The sequence below is a fragment of the Salvelinus sp. IW2-2015 genome, linkage group LG23 (assembly GCF_002910315.2).
Source record: "Salvelinus sp. IW2-2015 linkage group LG23, ASM291031v2, whole genome shotgun sequence".
Taxonomy (NCBI): domain Eukaryota; kingdom Metazoa; phylum Chordata; class Actinopteri; order Salmoniformes; family Salmonidae; genus Salvelinus; species Salvelinus sp. IW2-2015.
Genome location: NC_036863.1, coordinates 42,312,106 through 42,330,736, shown reverse-complemented (window position 1 = coordinate 42,330,736; position 18,631 = coordinate 42,312,106). Strand labels below are relative to the sequence as shown.

Here is an 18,631-nt window from a genome sequence, read left to right as displayed (position 1 = left end):
GTCCACCTCTAGGTCTTGAATCGCTGCAGTGTTCGCTAGACTTCTCATCTCATCTCTCAGTCATGACATTGACGTCCGGGGGTGTTTCTCTCAACCTTCGACAAACCTGTAGGGCCAGCAAGTGCTGTGCAAACCTCCTCCTCAGATGGAGAAATGCTCGAAAAATGATCCATTCGCTTCCTTTACAGTTCAGAGATAAATCTAAAAGTGTACGAGAGCGTGGGTGTATTGAGGAGCACTGCTTACAGTTCAGAGATAAATCTAAAAGTGTACGAGAGCGTGGGTGTATTGAGGAGCACTGCTTAGCAATACCGTGTGCTTCAAGCTCACTTTGGGTCTCCTGAAACTCACGTTGGGTCTCCTGTAGATGTTCCAGGGCTGAACTAAGCCCCGACTCAACCCTTAGAAGACCCAGTGGAAGAGAGGCTGCAGGTTCTGTAGATGCATGCATCCTTCCACCACGGCCAAGCAGGAGGAAAGGGTGGGAGGTTTTAAAAAGGGTCCTGGGGAGGATTTCAGATGGTTTTCAGAGGGTTTTACCGGCAGTCACGGACGTGGACAATAAATCCTCACCATGTCCAGGACACGCTAAACAAACAAAATTACAGTGCGTACACAGAGCACTTACCTGTCAAAATCATTGCTGGAAGACTCTGCTGTAATCTGGGGAGCTGGGAGGCAGAGTGGGGGGCTAATGGTTGGCCAATAATTAAAAGAAAACAAAGCACCATGCCGCCTGGCGAGGCCTTCTGCACAAAATTAAATCCTGTTGGATCCGAATAAATTAGATGTTTATTGCTCCGTGAGTGGRAAAAAAAGATGAGGAAATATGATCTGTGACTGAATGCTCAACAGACAATCATCTGCACTAATTAATGCATTTCCCCATCCTCTCAATCTGTTTCATTCCGACTGCTGTCTGATTGGAGCGTGGCAACACGGCATGCAAATCAAAGCGTGTCACGGCCAAATTCTTTTTCAGGGTAAATGAATGGAGGTCTTACACACCCCCCCCCCCCACCACCACCACCGCGGTCACACGCCATAGAACGGTGCGAGGGACAGAGGCAGAAGACGGACTACTGCAGTCAAAGCGCCAAAGGTTATTTAGAAATTAAAAAGAGTCTTCCCTGTCAAAACTTGAGGAATAATCCAGGCGAGGACACAAAAGCATTTCATCACTTTATTAGCAGTGCTGCTCGCTGATCTGTGAATAACCTGAGAGAGTGAGCATTATTGAGTTTGCACGGCCATCTATCCATCCATCACCTGCAAGGCAGGTATCACATTGATGGATGATCCCGCCTCCCTACCACCCCTCACACCGCTCTCAAATACTTTTTCTCCCTCTACCTCGGACTCCCTACCCCGCTTCTTTTGTTCATCACTTTCAGACTCCACCTTACCCAGCAGACATTTTCTACTGCTTCTCCTTGTTCTCTCCATCCACTTCTTCACCGTTCTAACGTTCCAAAAACACACACGTTGGAACCTTAGCTACCTACACTGTCTGGGAGGAGACACTGAGAACAAAATGACCTCGACTACAGACCAACAGAGTCAGGGTTTGAACTCAAGGTGAGGCGTTACGTTTTTATTCCAAAAATATAAAACTAGGGAGGTTAAAGTAACGGCTCAATTCCAACTGTTATCRCCTGTAGAACAAAAATAAAGACATGGCAATCCAGTACGCATGAACAACAGATATTCACTGCCACTAAGAGGGAGCGAAGAGCGAGAGTTGTGTGGCGACAGACAGGTGTGATCATGTGTCGTCTCTTTACCTTGCTTATCTGAACGTCGGAGGAGTAGATTAGGGGGAAGGAGTGGGAATCAAATATGCAAATGACTGAGCCTCGAGCAGAGGACCTTTATTAAAATTCTAAAAAGTCAGCTAGAAGATGAATCCAACCTCCATCTCCTACATGTTGGAGTTATGTCTCTACATGTACTCTGACAGGTAAAAGCAGACGAGCAAGACATGGCTCCATTCTGTTGCTCTAACTATGTATTCATAATTGTCTATGAATTGCTAGAACAATATAGGAAGAAGAAAGAAAAAARGTTGATTATAATAAAGCAACAATTCTGCAATAATTGCTTCAACCAAATCCAGTTTCTCAGGGAATAAATGCATTACACAGCTCAAGCACATATTGCCCTCAATTCCAACATGATTCATTTAAGGTTCGAACCTGGTCTGTGTTATTACGCCTCTGTACCGTGAGGTGTGCAGCCATTCTCCATGATGGATTTTAGTTGGATGCAAATTGATTGCGTCGCAGATAGATCGGCGACATGGCACTGACTTTGACAGCACTGCAGCTGCAAAAGAACATCACCTCCCATCTCCAGGGTCAAGGCTGCTCTGTCGTATGCGCAGCGCCGCTCGGGATGTTGGCACCCATGCATTCAGCTCAACACACCGCCATGGTGTGGATATCTCCCATTCAGAGGATGGAAACGCATGCAGGCAGGCAGGCAGAGTCATATGCATGACCCCGAGACAAGTGTTCAAGGCTAAGCTATATCCAGCTGCATCCACGGCCTTTGGGGAGCTGTTCTCCCATTGCCTGGCTGTGAGCCGCCATGGCCCCTGCAGCAGTATGAGCAGCAGCCGTGGGGGACACTTCCTGAAGCTCACTCGGCTCTAAGTGCTACAGTTTCACAGGAGAGCTCCCTGAAGACCTGCAGTGCTAAAAGCTGCCATCACAGAGCCCGGCGGAGCAGAGAGCCTCGGAGTCAGAGCACAAACCCAGGTCTCATCCCCATTCCCCTAATCACCTCCCATCTCTAGTACCCTGTCAATACAGGTCTGGCCCCCAATCCAAACACATAGTTGGAATTCAGTGACTTTATAGTCGTGTGTAAATGTTGATATATGTACAGTAGGATAGACTCAACATCATGTACCAGTGGTGCGAGGTACACCCAGACATGAGGAACMACTGACCTGCAGAAGCACTGAGGGATCTCCCCCAGGCCGTAGAGGGGGAACAGGAAGGGCGTGTTGCCGTAGCGCCCCAGACAACGCAGGAAGTGCTGCGTGGCTCTCAGGCCTTCCACCGTGCACACCTCCGGGATCACCATGGCAATGGAGTGAAGGATGAAATGCTGCAGGTTCTCCGTCAGCTTCTTGGTCTGCAGGAAGTCCCAGAAGGAATGCTCCGAGAAGTCTGGAGAGGAGAGAAGGTAGGAGTGAGGGAGAGGCCTAAGATGGAGAGAGATCAAATCATCAAACCAAATGTTATTTGTCACATGCTTCATAAACAACAGGTTTAGAGTTAAGTGAAATGCTTACTTACAGGCCCTTCTCAACAATGCAGAGAGAAAGAAAATATTTWAAAAATCCACACTGAACAAAAATATAAACGCAACATGTAAAGTCTTAGTCCCATGTTTCATGAGCTGAAATAAAAGATCCCAGAGGTTGTCCATACACAAAAAAAAGCTTATTTCTCTCAAATTTTGGGCAAAAATGTGTTTACGACGCTGTTCRTGAGCACTTCTCCTTTGCCAAGAYAATACATCCACCTGACAAGTGTGGCATATCAAGAAGCTGATTAAACGACATGATCATTACATAGGTGCGCCTTGTGCCGCGGACAATAAAAGGCTATTCTAAAATGTGCCGTTTTGTTACACAACACAATGCCACAGATGTCTCAAGTTGAGGGAGCATGCAATTGGCATACTGACTGCAGGAATGTCCACCAGAGCTGTTGCCAGATGATTTAATGTTCATTTCTCTAGCACAAGCCACCTCCAATGTMATTTTAAAGAATTTGGCAGTACGTCCAACCGACCATAGACCATGCGGCAGCGCAGGACCTCCACATCTGGCTTCTTCACCTGCGGGATCGTCTGAGACCAGCCACCCGGACAGCTGATGGGTTTGCACAACCAAAGAATTTCTGCACAAACTGTCAGAAACTGTTCCAGGTATGCTCATTGTCCTCACCAGGGTCATGACATGACTGCAGTTCAGAGACGTAACCGACTTCAGCGGGAAAATGTTCACTTCCGTTGGCCACTGGCACCATGGAGAAGTGTGCTMTTCACAGATTAATCCAGGTTTCAACTGTACYGGGCAGATGGCAGACAGCAGTATGGCGTTGTGTGGACGAGTGGTTTGCTGATGTCAACGTTTTGAACAGAGTGCCCCATGGTGGCGGTGGGGTTATGGTATGGGCAGGCATAAGCTACGGGAAACGAACACAATTGCATTTTACCGATGGCAATTTGAACGCACAGAGATACCAAGATCCTGMRGCYCATTGTTGTGCCATTCATCCGCCGCCATCACCTCATGTTTCAGCATAATAATGCACAGCCCCACGTCGCAAGGATATCTACACAATTCTTGGTATCACCAGACATGTCACTCATTGAGCATGTTTGGGATTCTCTGGATTGGATCGACATGTACGACAGCGTGTTCCAGTTCCCACCAATATCCAGCAACTTCGCACAGCCATTGAAGGAGTGGGACAGCATTCCACAATCAACAGCCTGATCAACTCTATGAGAAGATGTGTCACGCTGCATGAGGCAAATGGTGGTCACACCTGCTACTGACTGGCTTTCTGATTAATGCCCCCTACCTATTTTTTTAATTGAAGGTATCTGTGACCAACATCTCCATATTTGTATTCCCAGTCATGTGGAATCCATAGATTAGGGCCTAATGAATTTATTTAAATTGACTGATTTCCTCATTTGAACTGTAACTCTGTAAAATCGTTGAAATTGTTGCGTTGATATTTTTGTTCAGTATAGAAAATTAAAACACGTAATAAAAGTTATAATAAACACACAATGAGTAATGATAACTTGACTATATACACGGGGTACCAGTACAGAGTTGATTTGCAGGGGATACGAGGTAATTGAGGTAGATACAGTATGTACACATAACTAGGAATAAAGTGGCAGATAAACAGTAGCAGCAGCGTATGTGATGGGTAAAAAAAGTTTGTGCAAAAAGGGTGAATGCAGATAGTTAAATAGCTAACCAAATAGCTACAAGGACTAACTATTTAGCAGTCATATGGCTTGGGGATAGAAGCTGATCAGGGTCCTGTTGGTTCCAGACTTGGTGCATCGGCACGGCTTGCTGTGCGGTTGCAKAGAGAACAGTCTATGAATTGGGTGGCTGGAGTCTGACAATTTCTAAGGCCTTCCTCTGACACCGCCTGGTATAGAGGTTCTGAATTGCAGGGAGCTTGGCCTCAGTGATGTACTGGGCCATACGCACTACCCGATTGTTTTTGCAATCGGATGACAAGCAGTTGCCATACCAAGCAGTGATGCAGCCTGTCAAGATGCTCTCAATGGTGCAGCTGTAAAACATTGAGGATCTGAAGACCCATGCCAAATCTTTTCAGACTCCTGGAGAAGAGGCGTTGTTGTGCCCTCTTAACGACTTTGTTGGTGTGTGGACCATGATAGATCCTTATTGATGTGGACACCGAGGAACTTGAAGCTCTCGACCCGCTCCACTACAGCCCCGAGGTGAATGGGGTGTGCTCGGCCCTCCATTTCCTGTAGTCCACGATCAGCTCCTTTGTCTTGCTGATGTTGAGGGAGAGGTTGTTGTCCTGGCCTCACACTGCCAGGTCTCATCATCATCGGTGGCCAGGCCTTCCACCATTGTGTCCTCGGTAAACTTAATGTTGTTGGAGTCGTGCGCAGCCTCTCAGTCATGGGTAAACAGGGATTACAGGAGGTGACTAAGCACGCACCCCTGAGGAGCCCCCGTGTTGAGGGTCAGCGTGGCAGATGTGTTTGTCTACCCTCACGATCTGGGGGAGCCCGTCAGGAAGTCCAGGATCCAGTTGCAGAGGGAGGTGTTCAGTCCCAGGGAACTTACCTTAGCTTTAGTCAGTGAACAGCATTCTCACATAGGTGTTCCTCTTGTCCAGGTGGAAAAGGGCAGTTTGGAGTGAAATAGAGATTGCGTCATCTGTTGGGGTAGTATGCAAATTGGAGTGGGTCCTTGGTGTCTGGGATGATGGTGTTGAGACCAGTCTTTCAAAGCATTTCATGGCTACAGATGTGAGTGCCAAGGTGGCGATAGTCATTTAGACAGGTTACCTTGGCGTTCTTGGGCACAGGGACTACTGTAGTCTACTTGAAACATGTTGGTATTACTGACTGGGTCAGGGAGAGGTTGAAAACGTCAGTGAAGACACTTGCCAGCTGGTCAGCTCATGCTCAGAGTACGCATCCTGGTAATCCGTCTGGCCCTGTGGCCTTGTGAATGTTAATCTGTTTAAAGATCTTACTCACATCGGCTACGGAGAGCGTGATCACACAGTTGTCCGGAACAGCTGGTACTCTCATGCATGGTTCATTGTTTCTTGCCTAGAAGTGAGCATGGAAGGCATTTAGCTCCTCTGGTAGACTTGCGTCTCTGGGCAGCTTGCGGCTGGATTTCCCTTTGTAATCCGTGATAGTTTGCAATCCCTGCCACATCCAACGAGCGTCAGAGCAAGTGTAGTAGGATTCGATCCTAGTTCTGTATTGATGCTTTGCCTGTTTGATGGTTCATTGGAGGACGTAACAGGATATCTTATAAGCGTCCGGATTAGTGTCCCGCTCCTTGAAAGCGGCAGCTTTACCCTTTAGCTCAGTTCAGATGTCGCCTGTAATCCATGGCTTCTGGTTGGRATATGTACATACGGTCACCGTGGGGATGACACCGTCGATGCACTTATTCATGAAGTCGCCGACTGATGTGGTAAACTACTCAATGCCATCGGATGAATCCTGGAACATGTTCCAGTCTGTGCTAGTGAAACAGTCCTGTAGCTGAGCATCAGATTCATCGAACCACTTCCGTATTGAGCGCGTCACTGGTACTTCCCGTTTGAAATTTTGCTTGTAAGCAGGAATCAGGAGGATAGCATTATGGTCAGATTTGTCAAATGGAGGGCGAGAGAGAGCTTTATATGCGTTTCTATGCGTGGAGTAAAGGCAATCTAGAGGGKTTTTTTCGCCTCAGGTGACATGTTGGTAGAAATTAGGTATGATGGATTCAAAACTTTTTTGGTAAATAATATCGTCTACAGCTTATCATGAGATATTCAGAACCTTAAAACGTCCTCCAAAGAGAGACACACCTTTCCCCTTGAGCTTACCMGACGATGCCATTCTGTCCTGCAGATGAAAATAAATATCTGCTAGATGCATATTATCCATGTCCTTGTTCAGTCACCACTCCGAGAAACATAGGATATTAAGGTTCTTCAGGTCACGTTGATGTGATAATCTCGAACGGCGCACGTCCAGTTTATTCTCCAGCGATTGTACGTTCACCAATAGAACGGAGGGTAGAGGCGGTGTATGTACTCGCCGACTTAGTTTTGTCAGGGTGCCCGCACGTCAGCCTCTCTTACGCCCACCTTTTTAGAGTCTCGATGATTGTGGCCTGGTCCGGGGTGAGCAGTAAGTCCTGCGCCTCCGACTCTTTGAAGTAGAAATCTTCATCCAAATCGAGGTTAGTGACTGRTGTTCTGATGTCCAGAAGCTATTTCCGGTCATAGGAAACAATGGCGGAAACATTATGTACAAAAAAAACTGTTCAGATCAATGCAAAAGTAGATTTGGACCGGAGCCTGTAAAACGGCTGCTATCCATTGTAGCGCCACTGAGAAAGTAGAGGACTGAGGGATAGAGGACTGAGATAGGGAGAGAGAACACTGAAAAGAGAGTACCAGGGGTAAAGGACTGGGATAGGGAGAGAACATTGGGGGTAGAGGACTGGAGAAAATCACCAGGGGTAGAGGACTGGGAGGGGGGGGGGGGTCCTACCCTGGTATTCCTCTGGGTGCTGTTCAAAGTCCAGGCAAAAGGTGAGGAACTTCATCAGCATCCTTTTCTCCACCACTGTCAGCTGCTTGCTGCCAAAAACATCAGCCCTGGAGCAGGGCACCTGCGGACAGCCAGGGGGGGAGGGGGAGAGAAGGAGAGGGAGAGAGAAAGTAATTGTGAGGTTGTGTGAGGGAGGTGTAAAAATAAAAAGGCAGGGGGGTGGGGAGAAGTGAGAGTGTGTGGGGTCAAACATGGGACAGCTATCTTGGGCAGAGTGATTGAAGTACTCAAATTAAAAACCGATGGTCATAACCAGCACTCAGTAAATCAAACGTAAACACATTGAAGATAATATTAAAATGTTGTTCAGCAGAGATTAAAAAGCTGTTTGTGCCACAGCATTAATCTGACATTAATCGGAAAGTCACTTAAATCTGACAGATCTTACATCACAGTTCTGCATCTGTGTTTGTGTGTGTGTGTGTGTGTGTGTGTTCTCTACCTGTTCCACCTTCCCGTTACGGTAGGTGAGGATGCGGGTGACGTTTTTAAACTCTGCGTATCGGCTGACGTTGGACTTGATGAGGAGGTCCACCAGTGAGCCACGAGAGAACATAAGCTGGGGACGGTCACAATTTAACGAATAAGCAACAGAATGCATTTAGCTGCATCATTTAAAATGGTCTAGCCTTAAAGTCAATGAAACATTAGGTTACAGGGAAAAGTACACTTACACAGAACTATGTGTTCATTTTGGAGCATTGCCCCTCAATGTTTTAACACCTCAATATACTGTACCAACCTTAGACACAAGGTCAATGTTGAACCTCCGTCCCTCCTTAACAATCTTGGTATAGGTGATCTTTTTCTTGGGCTCTGGTTGGCTCTCAGCTGGAGAGGGGCTGGCCTGCTGCTCCTTCCCCTGGGTCTCCTCTGCCTGGCTGGGCACCTCTCCCTCCTGCCGGGTCTGCTCTGCCCSAGCATCAGGTCCAGAGGCTGGAGACGCCTCGTCACTGGCCACCCCTGGCTCTTCCTCCTCCACAGAACTGCTCTCGAGCAGACACCTCTCTACCTCCCCCTCTGAGTCCGGTGTTTGAGGGACGGACCAGGCCGCAGCCGCAGTCTCATTCACCTCCTCCTCAGGCTCCTCACTGCCAACACAAAGCAGGTTAGGAGGACATTAAAAACAGGTCTGTAGGTGTCGAAACAAAACTAGAAATGGCCATTGGCAGTGCCGTGTAAGCTAATTCCTGTAGGAAGAGTTTTCTGTCGTCCTTTATTCTAAATGAAGCCCTCATCAAGGAGACTGATTGAAAATGAGAATAATGGAGAGGTGGGGCAGAGGTTTGTCCCCTGTGTGTGTGTGTGTGTGTGTGTGTGTGTGGGGACCGGTTGTCTTCAGTGGTACCTGGCGTAGCAGAACACTTCCAGGTTGGAGATGGACGTGTCCATCGAGCTGAGCGCCAGGGCCTCCTCTCCCTCCTCCAGCTTCTCCTTCCAGTCCTCCTGTACAGCCTCCCCACTCTGGCCAGCCTGCTGACACAGGAGACAGGCTGCAGCTACAGAAAACGTGTGACATCCAAAATGGGCACACAATATATTGCGCACGGCCTGTAGGACAACGTGAAGCCATTACCCAGGCCTCTCACGAAGAACCCTCAGGACGACCAGTTAACACATTCCTTTCTCAAAAAGGTCAAAGCAGGCGCACCATTTTATATTCACACCTCCAGTTAGTCACATTGGTTGAATCAGTCAATGTCGTGCTTTGTGATGATGTGCTACATTTATAAAGATAATAGCAAACACAGCTACACTCACTTTGTACTCCTCAATCCAGGACAGCAGTCCATTGAATGTGAAACTGGCCCAGTTTCCAGCATAGTAGTTTCTCCTGTAGGATTGAGCATACATTGCAAGTAAGAATTGGAGTCATGTCTTGGTTCATGCCTCATACACAATCATGCACCAGTAACTTTAAAATKAATCAAATTTGACAAAATATTCACYCMAGAATGTACTTTTAAAATAGGCTATTTGGAAGTTGTATCTAAAATAATCACACAGAATGAACGCCTAACCAGAGCMCCATCTCACCCCAGTGCAATCCAACATATCATTACCCACCCACCTCACCGCCCTCAGACTCACCTGTCAACATGCAAGACCCTCTGTCCAACACGGGAGCATGCCGCTGCAATAACAGACTCAGACAGGCCTGAAAAAGGAACAGAGACAGGGGACACATTGTCAAGCCCAAGACGAAGCCATTCAACCCATTATTTCCACGTGGCTTTTGTCTGAATGGAATCGTTTCAATTTCATTTAAGATTTTCTTTTTCCCCAACCTGAACCTATTGGCAAGCAATTCACTGCATTGGCGGTGCCTGCTGAATCGGGAAGTGATGAGTATTTCTTTTAGTGTATTGCTTATTCTATTGTCAAATGGGAACGAAATGTCTAGAATGAGACTCTTAGGGCATTTGGAGTCCTAGTGGAGTTGGCAGTTGAACAAGGTTCATGGACAATAGGCATCAAATAAAATAAAGAGTTCCATTTGAATAGCACTACGTTTTCCCACGGCACAAATGGCTCCTGCCCCGAGGGGAAGAAAGCGKTATCCTCTGACGTGAAGAGCACATCAAGGAAAAATCCACCTGGTATTCATTTAGCCAAGAGAAAGATCCTAATTCATTCCGGAGGTTTCCGTTTCCTGGAGAAGACAAAAGGTAAAATGGCCAGGCAGAGGAGTCACACCACAGAGATAGGGGTTAAGGGTAAGCGAGATTGAGAGGCAGTGCCACAGATAGAGCCCAGAAAACAACTCCATTAAGCCACCAAAGCATCCTGGTCTCTCCATCGCTCTTCTTTCTCATCTGGCCTTGCACTGTCCCATCTCGCACACACAATGGGAAAGTGATTTATTCTCATGTACATGCCGCCACTTCCAAACCTCTCCCTGTGTCATTTAACAGAGAGCATCTCTCAGTCACAACGGAAAGCCAGAGGCTTACACTGTTTCACCTTGGCACTGTACGCTCTCATTCCACATATGCTACTCTGTCCATTTGTGTCCTCACCATTTCAACATTAGGCATATAGGCTACCAAAGATTTACACAGCTGTAAGCATCACCAAGGATTATGCAAGAACATGAAGTATAGGTAGCCAGTGTCCGCTCGTATCAATGTTGGGACAGCACAAAGAAAGATTTAAGTGGACACTTAAGTATAAAATACACTCTCTCAATGAACTACACCGCGGTAAAAAAACGACATCGTTGTATCTCTAACCACCAGGCCATTCTTGAGATGTTTTTAAAAACTGTAAATAACCTCCGATGCCATCTTTTAATGCCATTTATCGGGTCCGGTATTGATTTTTCCACATCATGTTTGCTAAAGACAAACATTACCTGCCATAAAGCACTGATGCCACACAGACAGGCCTCACGATAAATAATAGATCGGGGCCGGCAGGACTTTGATGACCGAGCAAAGCCAAAATGCTTTCAGCAGGAATTGTATGAAATCATAAATCACTCTTCATTTCAGAGAACATTCCAAAATGGATTCTCTCTCCACCTTGAAAGTCATTTGACGTGTTATTTATAGTCTGGCTGAGAGCGCTTGGGAAGGCAAAAGAAACTAGCAAGCCTTCAGCGGACAGAGCAGGATGGGAAGGCACTTCAGTCAACACTACCCCGTCACATCCTCTTCTCTTGTCACTCGTATACGCACACACATGCACGCACGCACACTGTTAAAATGGGATTCAAATGAAATCCAGCCATTCTATTCAGTCTAACTGTGAAGTCTTCATAGTTGATAGACTTGCTTACCCTGTGCGGTAGGCCCATCTTGTTTTAACATCCAGCTTACAACACAAGAAGATGATGACCCAGTGACTTGAATCGCCATTGTGTTTTTTGTTTGGGACGTTCCGTGTAATTTCTGCCAACCATGACACTCACCATCTCAGATTGCTCTGAAAATAAGATAAGCATTCCGGGAAACATTATTTTACTGAAATATCATTTGATCTCTGACAAATGAAGCTAATTGATTGCATCCCAAATTGTCCATTTTAAATGTATAGGATTCATATAATATTAAATAATTATAGTACCTAAGATCTGATTTGGACCAAACTTTTTTTCAAACAATGAGTAAGACATGAGGAATCCAATGAAGCGGTCAGAAGCTACCCACGAATCCCCCACACACCACGCCAATCCCACCCCCAACAACCAGTATATAGTTTCAGTTTTCCATGTCTGACAAGTAGTATGGCGCTGCGGCTCGGGAGTATTGTTTCTTCATCCTATGCAATGTATTCTCAGTGAATAATTTTTTTTTGTTTTCCCCCCCCGTTCAGATAAATGAGTCATAGAAGATGTTGGGTTTATGTCCCATCCTATCATCCTGATATAACCAGGTTCTGACCACAAGATGGTGCTGTTTCTGCTATTAGGTGATTCTTTTTTTAAGAACCCCCCCCGTTTGCTAGGTGGAACTGAGCTACAGTGGCAGTACAGGTGCAATGCTGAAAGGGAGGCACCGTGAGACCCAACACGTTGCTGGCAGCAGTGCAATAAGGGACAGAGGGAGAAAAATCACAGCACTGATTACAGAAATGATTGCAGTTGATATGCAGCCATTGTCAATTGTAGAGGATGCCGACTTCAATACCCTAATGGCATATCTGGAACCAGAAGATGCCATGTGGAAAAAMCGTGATGGCCCTGATGGAGAAATTGTACAATGATTGCTCTGCAAGTACAAAGCACGAGCGCTCAAACACCATATGTGACGTTAACAACAGATTGTAGACATCTATGAACACACTGTGGTACATCACTGCAACGAGCCATCACATTGATGAGAAGTGGGACACGAAGTCCCATGTACTGACAACTGAAAACATCAAGGAGAGGAACACAACAGAGAACCTAAAACTGCATTAATACCATCGTTGTTGAGTGGGTGGGGAAACAGCAATAAAGTGAGCGCTGTCTGGTAAGTAGCCAGGACTGCTGTAGATTGAACTACACTGACCCCTAGCGGTTGTACGCAGCACCATATCTGAATTGTGAATTCGCTCCATTTTTTGGGGGTCACACCCCTAGTTTCAAATGCTAACTTTTTAGCATTTGTTGCACAAATCCAATGCAATCCAATGCTGGATGCTCTGGTGAAGGCATAACTGCCGAAACACATTAGCCTGCCAGGCCGAAAATAAAAAGGTGAAATGAGGTGACGTCTTTTTGTAATTTCATTTCCATTTTGTGACACAAATGCTAAAAAGTTAGCATTTGAAACAGTGCCCGACAAAACCAAAGCATGCATTGCTGTCATAGCTCAAACTGGAAACCAATATGTTATTTTGTATTTTGGGTGAACTATCCCTTTAACATCGAGAATTCTTCAAACTCTTACCATCTAGTGGTCAGAACCTGGCACTATCAGGATGTAATGTCTATGAACAGGGGGAAAAAACGTCACAGAATTCACGGAGAATGCATTACATAGGATAAACAATACTTTGAGCCGCAGCTCCATACTACTTGTCAGACATAGAGAACTGATACTGTATACTGGTTGTTGGGGTGGGATTGTGGTAGGGGGTCCATGGTCAAAAGACAACCCTTTCTTTGGATTCCGCATGTCATACTCATTTTTAGAAAAAAAGTTGGGTACAAATCAGATGTTAGGTACTATAATTATTTAATATTTTATGAATCCTATTAATTTTCGTTTTTTTTAAGCCAATTTGGGTGCATTCAATTAGTTTAATTTCTCAGAGATCAAATTATATTTAAACAAAATAATGCTGCGGGAATGCTAATCTTATCTGCTTCTAACAACAAACGATTTCAGAACAATCTGAGACTGTGGGTGTCAAAATCGACTCGTTTGTTATTTTACCAGACAATTTGCTGTTGTTTTAAACCTGACGGCAAAGCAAGAAGTCTAAGCGCAAGTCAGAGATGTGTCAACTAGTAAAGCTGGTGATTGTTGGCTCTGTTCCATAATCACATGTCCTGCTAATGGAGGCCCTTCATGGCAGTGACTGGAGGTCCTACCAAGATGGATAGTTACATTAACACAACAGCAGGGAACGGCTCAGCAAGATGCCGCCTCCGTTTGCTTTATTGCCTCTCTATTAAGACTCTGCACAAGACCAGTTCCACTATGAGAACGGGAATAATTGTGAATCTCTGTCACGGCTGTCCCGGGAACACAATCGATTTGCCATGATACCATTCCACTTAGGCTAGCTAGTAGAACGTCCTTGTAGGTTTTACCTGTGCTGACTTGCTACCTCCCATCCAGCTGACTTGGCTGTAGTCGAACGTTTCAAAAATAAAGGTCCCGTGTGGCTCAGTTGGTAGAGAATGGCGCTTGCAACGCCAGGCTTGTGGGTTCGATTCCCACGGAGGACCAGTGCAAAAACAAAAAGTCTGAAAACGTATGCACTCACTACTGTGGATACACTCACTAGTCTGGATAAGAGTGTATGTTAAGCAAATAAAATGTAAAACATAGGCTATTTAAGGGATATTAATCTAACGACTGGACAAAAGATATGCAATGGCCCAGGGGTGCTATGCTGATGAAAATGATTTCAAGGTCAAATTATTTCAATTACAAAAACAAACGGACAAAATATTTGTAAAGCAGAGAATTGGGCCTACAATTGGCTAGACCCCCTTTAAGAGACTTTCACACATCAAACTCGCAGATGTCCAAAAGAGAAGTCTCCACGTAGACCAGAGGTCCCCTGTGCCACCCCCTGGTGAGCGTCAGATGTGTGTGAACAGGGGACTGACGGGGTGCAACCAACAGGAACACCCTGCCTCACACAGGTGAAGGGCCAGCAGATGGAAAACAGGTGTCATTAGGGGGCCACTATATTCATAAACAACTGTTCCTTGTCCACGGCCACCTATTGCACACAGACCCAACACAAAGACAGAGGCTGGGGAACCTGGGAAAAAAATGCTTGTCTGACCAACCTTGACACAGAACACTGCCTGCACAGAAATAGACTGGGTCATCAGTGCAGTGTTGTCACCCACAGTATGGGGACCAGCTGGCTTCAAGTTTTGCACCAGCAAAACCAGAAGTGGGCCAGAGATATTCAATTTGCACACCATCAATCATAGTGCTGAATTATAGCAATAGGCATCTGAGCTGTCATTTTTAATATTTATTTTCCTCCTCCATTGCATAGTGAATCCCAGCACTGGTGAGCTCCTACAGTGGATCCCCTGCTGGCATCAGTTCTGTGTGTTGTACCAGGTCTGTGCATGGACTGATTTCTGAACATAATGAATCAGAACACCTGTATCCTTTCCTGTGCTATTACTTGGGCTAGATTCTTATTGGTAAGCCCAGGTTATCATTCTGAATGAAGACAAACCATTACATTGTCTTGCCAGAACATTGAATGAAACCAGTGCTGGGGATTCATCAAAGAGTAGGCCAACTAGCCTATAGTGAATTACAGTGGAGGCTGCTGAGGGGAGGACGACTCATAATAATGGCTGGAATGGAGTGGTATCAAGTCAACCACAAGTCAACCACATGTATTTGATGTGTTTGACTCCATTTCAGCAGCCTCCACTGGTGAGTTAAAATGTAGCCTAAGATCAACCCAGTTATGTGAACGGAGTTATCATTACATATCATTACTAGCACCGTTTGGGAGTAATTGAATACATGTAATTAGTGACATGTAATCTGATTACAATAAAACTGTAACTAATCAGTTACGTAACCAGCAAAAATATTGTAATCGGATTACAGATACTTTTGAAAAACTAGTTGATTACTTTTCAGATTACTTTTAATTTTTGAATGGATGTTTTAGAAAAATACACTATGACACCTTTCTGTTTACTCAATGACATTCAATTCAGCATTTAAAAAAGCTGCAAGTTTGTTCCACCTGAGTGAGTCTGTCCACAAGTCAGAAACCATGATGACGCAAACACAAATTTGTTTGTTCGATAATTTTTCTCTTCTTTTAATGTCCTTAAAAGGCATCTGCATACCAAGTTATGTTTGTTCCTAACAGAATTCCTCTAGGTGAAGTGAACGTCTGTGCCTTGCATACTCCCTTAAACGACCTGCGCTTGAAAAACAAGAAAAAGAAGTGGCAATAATGTCCCTCTTGAGATGCCTTAGCCAGTATACATTTCCTCAAAATAGTACAAATTAATCTAAGATAACTATGACGTTTGGGGTAGTATTTCTCAAGTGAAAAAAAAATGCATGAAAATTAGTTATCTCTCACTGAATGACAACAAACACTTAATTGAAGAATCCATACTGTTGACCAAGGGGTATAGACTTCAGCTACCGAACTTTGGCTTGCCTCAAGACATGTTTTGTGTGTGCATTAACAGACGAAAAAAGATAATATGATGGGAAGCATGCAGAGACGTCATAAAGGGAAAATAATCAAAAAGTAACAAAGTAATCAGATTATGTTACTGAGTTTGGTTAATCAAAAAGTTACATTACTAATTACAATTTTGCACAAGTCATGAGTGTGTCATGGATTTGAGAAAGTTTTAGTTACAAAATAATTACGTAGAATTACAATTAGCTAGGTGCAGGATGTGTAAGATGGCATCACATTAGACTCATCTGTAACTGAACATTTGTTCAAGCAATTTCTATTCTGAAGAACCTGATAATGACATCTTACATTTCTTACCCCGTATTGTCTAGCTAGCATTTATAAACAGGTAGATAGGAAAACATACTGTATGTGGGGGTTGGACACAGACAGTTCTACATTTCACTGGCTAAATATAGGATTAGCGTTCGTTACCCAACAGTAGCCCAGGCTAGTCACAATGACAGTGCATGCTTCTCTCAACTGAGAGCAGTCAGTTAAGTTAGAGAGATGCCTTTACTAATGCTAGCTAGCTAGCTGTTTGGCTGTATTTACCTTGTGTACCATGTGCAAACGTTGGTTGTTTGGGTTAAAGTTAGTTAGCTAGCTCTTCATATCAAACAGGGACACGATAGCAAGAATTCAGATAGCTGATAACTAACATTCACACAGATGTTGCCATCAAGGAAGCTGATGACGTTGTCAAAGTTAGCTAACCTTAGCTACTATAGCCATCGATGTTGAAAAGCTTAACACACACAAATAAATACATATTTTTTACGCGTTCAGAAAATGACACGAATTGCTAAGTCATTGGCTATAGCTAGCTAGCTGTTTTATATTCAAATGGTACAGGTATACATGTTAGATATTCCGTGCTCCTAATTAGCAAGATAACTCGTTCGCTAGCTGCTAACGTCAACAACAAGCTGCTAGCGTTAGCAACCAATGCTATCAGCCATTTCACAGTTTTGGATGAAACCTTTAGACAATATTCTTGCACCCTCCCCAATTTCAGAGGGACAGTTATCAAGAAACAGGTTGAAAGTACACACACTGGCAAACCAACAATAGTTTATTACCTGTCCCGAGTATGATAACATCAAATTCGGATGGTAGGTTGTCTGCAGCCATGGTGAGCACTGTATCATGTGACAGATTAGCTGTGACGTCACATGTACGTACGTGTGTACACACACACACACACAATGATTAAATAAAAAAGTATCCCATGTGTTTTCTCTTAAATAATAAACATGAGTAATATCATATTAGTAAAGATGTAACTATAAGTAAACTCAAATAGAAACACCATACCGTCAACATCCAATATTCCATAATATAGTAGGCAATGGGAGATTAAGGTGATAACATAAATAACAACAAGATACACTGCATCAGCACTGATGAACACCTCCAGTGGTCCTAACAACTTTCCATCAATCCCTAATATCTCAGGCATTCATATAGTGTAAGAGGTATCTTAGTTTTGGTCCATGTTTCCCAGGGGACCCTAATTGGTGGGGAACATGTACAACATATAAAAGCATCCCAGACCCACCTGCCCAGATTAGAGCTTGAGGGAGTTCGATTAAACTGAGCAGCGGTCTATAGACCAGCCCGTGACATGAACGGGCAAAAGCAGTAAGGGAGGAGCGCCCTTCTCAAATCGAACAGTAATCTATACCGCTCGGTCATGTTGTCAACAATCGTTCAGAAACATACAACATATTTTTTCCATAAAATATGCAGTATGTTTAAATTCTCTAACTAGTTTTCATTGGGAAGGCAGATTATTTTTTTTAAATCAAAAGCAATACATTTTGCATGTGAAAACACAGAATCCTATTAATTACTCCACATACTTAATCTATGTCACTTTTGTTTTGAGCCGACTTCGCCGTCGGCCACGAACGTGGCACCTGGTTCACGCCCGGGAGGCCGCCTGGTTCCAAAGCGAATGCAATCACTTTTCACCCGGTGCAAACTCCTCCCACTGGGGCAACCTGGGCCAGATAATCGCATCCCCTCCTATTGTCCCTGAAGGTGGTCTGTGTGTTTTGTGCTGTGTTGTTACTGTGCAAGTCTACTTCTGAGCCAGGGTAACCATTTTGTGACTATGCTGTTTTGAAGAAATGTTTTTGGTGTGGTTGGATTTTTCTGATAAGGTAGGCTATTTGTATCAGTGCTGATCGACACAATCGACACTGGTCGACACAATCCAAATGTTTATTGCTTTGTAAGTTAGGGCTATGACACTGCAATAAGGTCATTTTGTTTTTCAGTTGGTTTCATGTGTTTGGAGACACCTTTGTGGTCTAAGCAGTCTTAAGGTGATTGTCTTTTGAATGAAGTTGTATTTCTATTCACTGTTTCTTTTTAAAGGCAGTGGGTAACTGTTTTCTCT

General features: G+C 44.6%; 1 protein-coding gene across 2 annotated transcripts in view; it reads right to left on the bottom strand.

Moving 5' to 3' along the window:
* chm (CHM Rab escort protein) overlaps positions 1 to 17,395 on the bottom strand; it is a 35,964-nt gene extending 18,569 nt beyond the window's left edge. Inside the window, exons 1-8 of one of the 2 annotated variants that reach the window (XM_023968223.1) lie at positions 17,307 to 17,395; positions 9,967 to 10,033; positions 9,637 to 9,709; positions 9,224 to 9,351; positions 8,618 to 8,966; positions 8,318 to 8,434; positions 7,816 to 7,936; positions 2,954 to 3,176 (exon numbers count right to left, since the gene is read on the bottom strand). In XM_023968223.1, coding sequence (XP_023823991.1) covers positions 2,954 to 3,176; positions 7,816 to 7,936; positions 8,318 to 8,434; positions 8,618 to 8,966; positions 9,224 to 9,351; positions 9,637 to 9,709; positions 9,967 to 10,033; positions 17,307 to 17,358 — 1,130 coding nt within the window. In that variant the 5' untranslated portion in view covers positions 17,359 to 17,395. The remainder of the gene's footprint in view (positions 1 to 2,953; positions 3,177 to 7,815; positions 7,937 to 8,317; positions 8,435 to 8,617; positions 8,967 to 9,223; positions 9,352 to 9,636; positions 9,710 to 9,966; positions 10,034 to 17,306) is intronic. The other variant, XM_023968224.1, reaches the window with a different exon arrangement.
* Between the last annotated feature and the right edge of the window lie 1,236 nt (positions 17,396 to 18,631).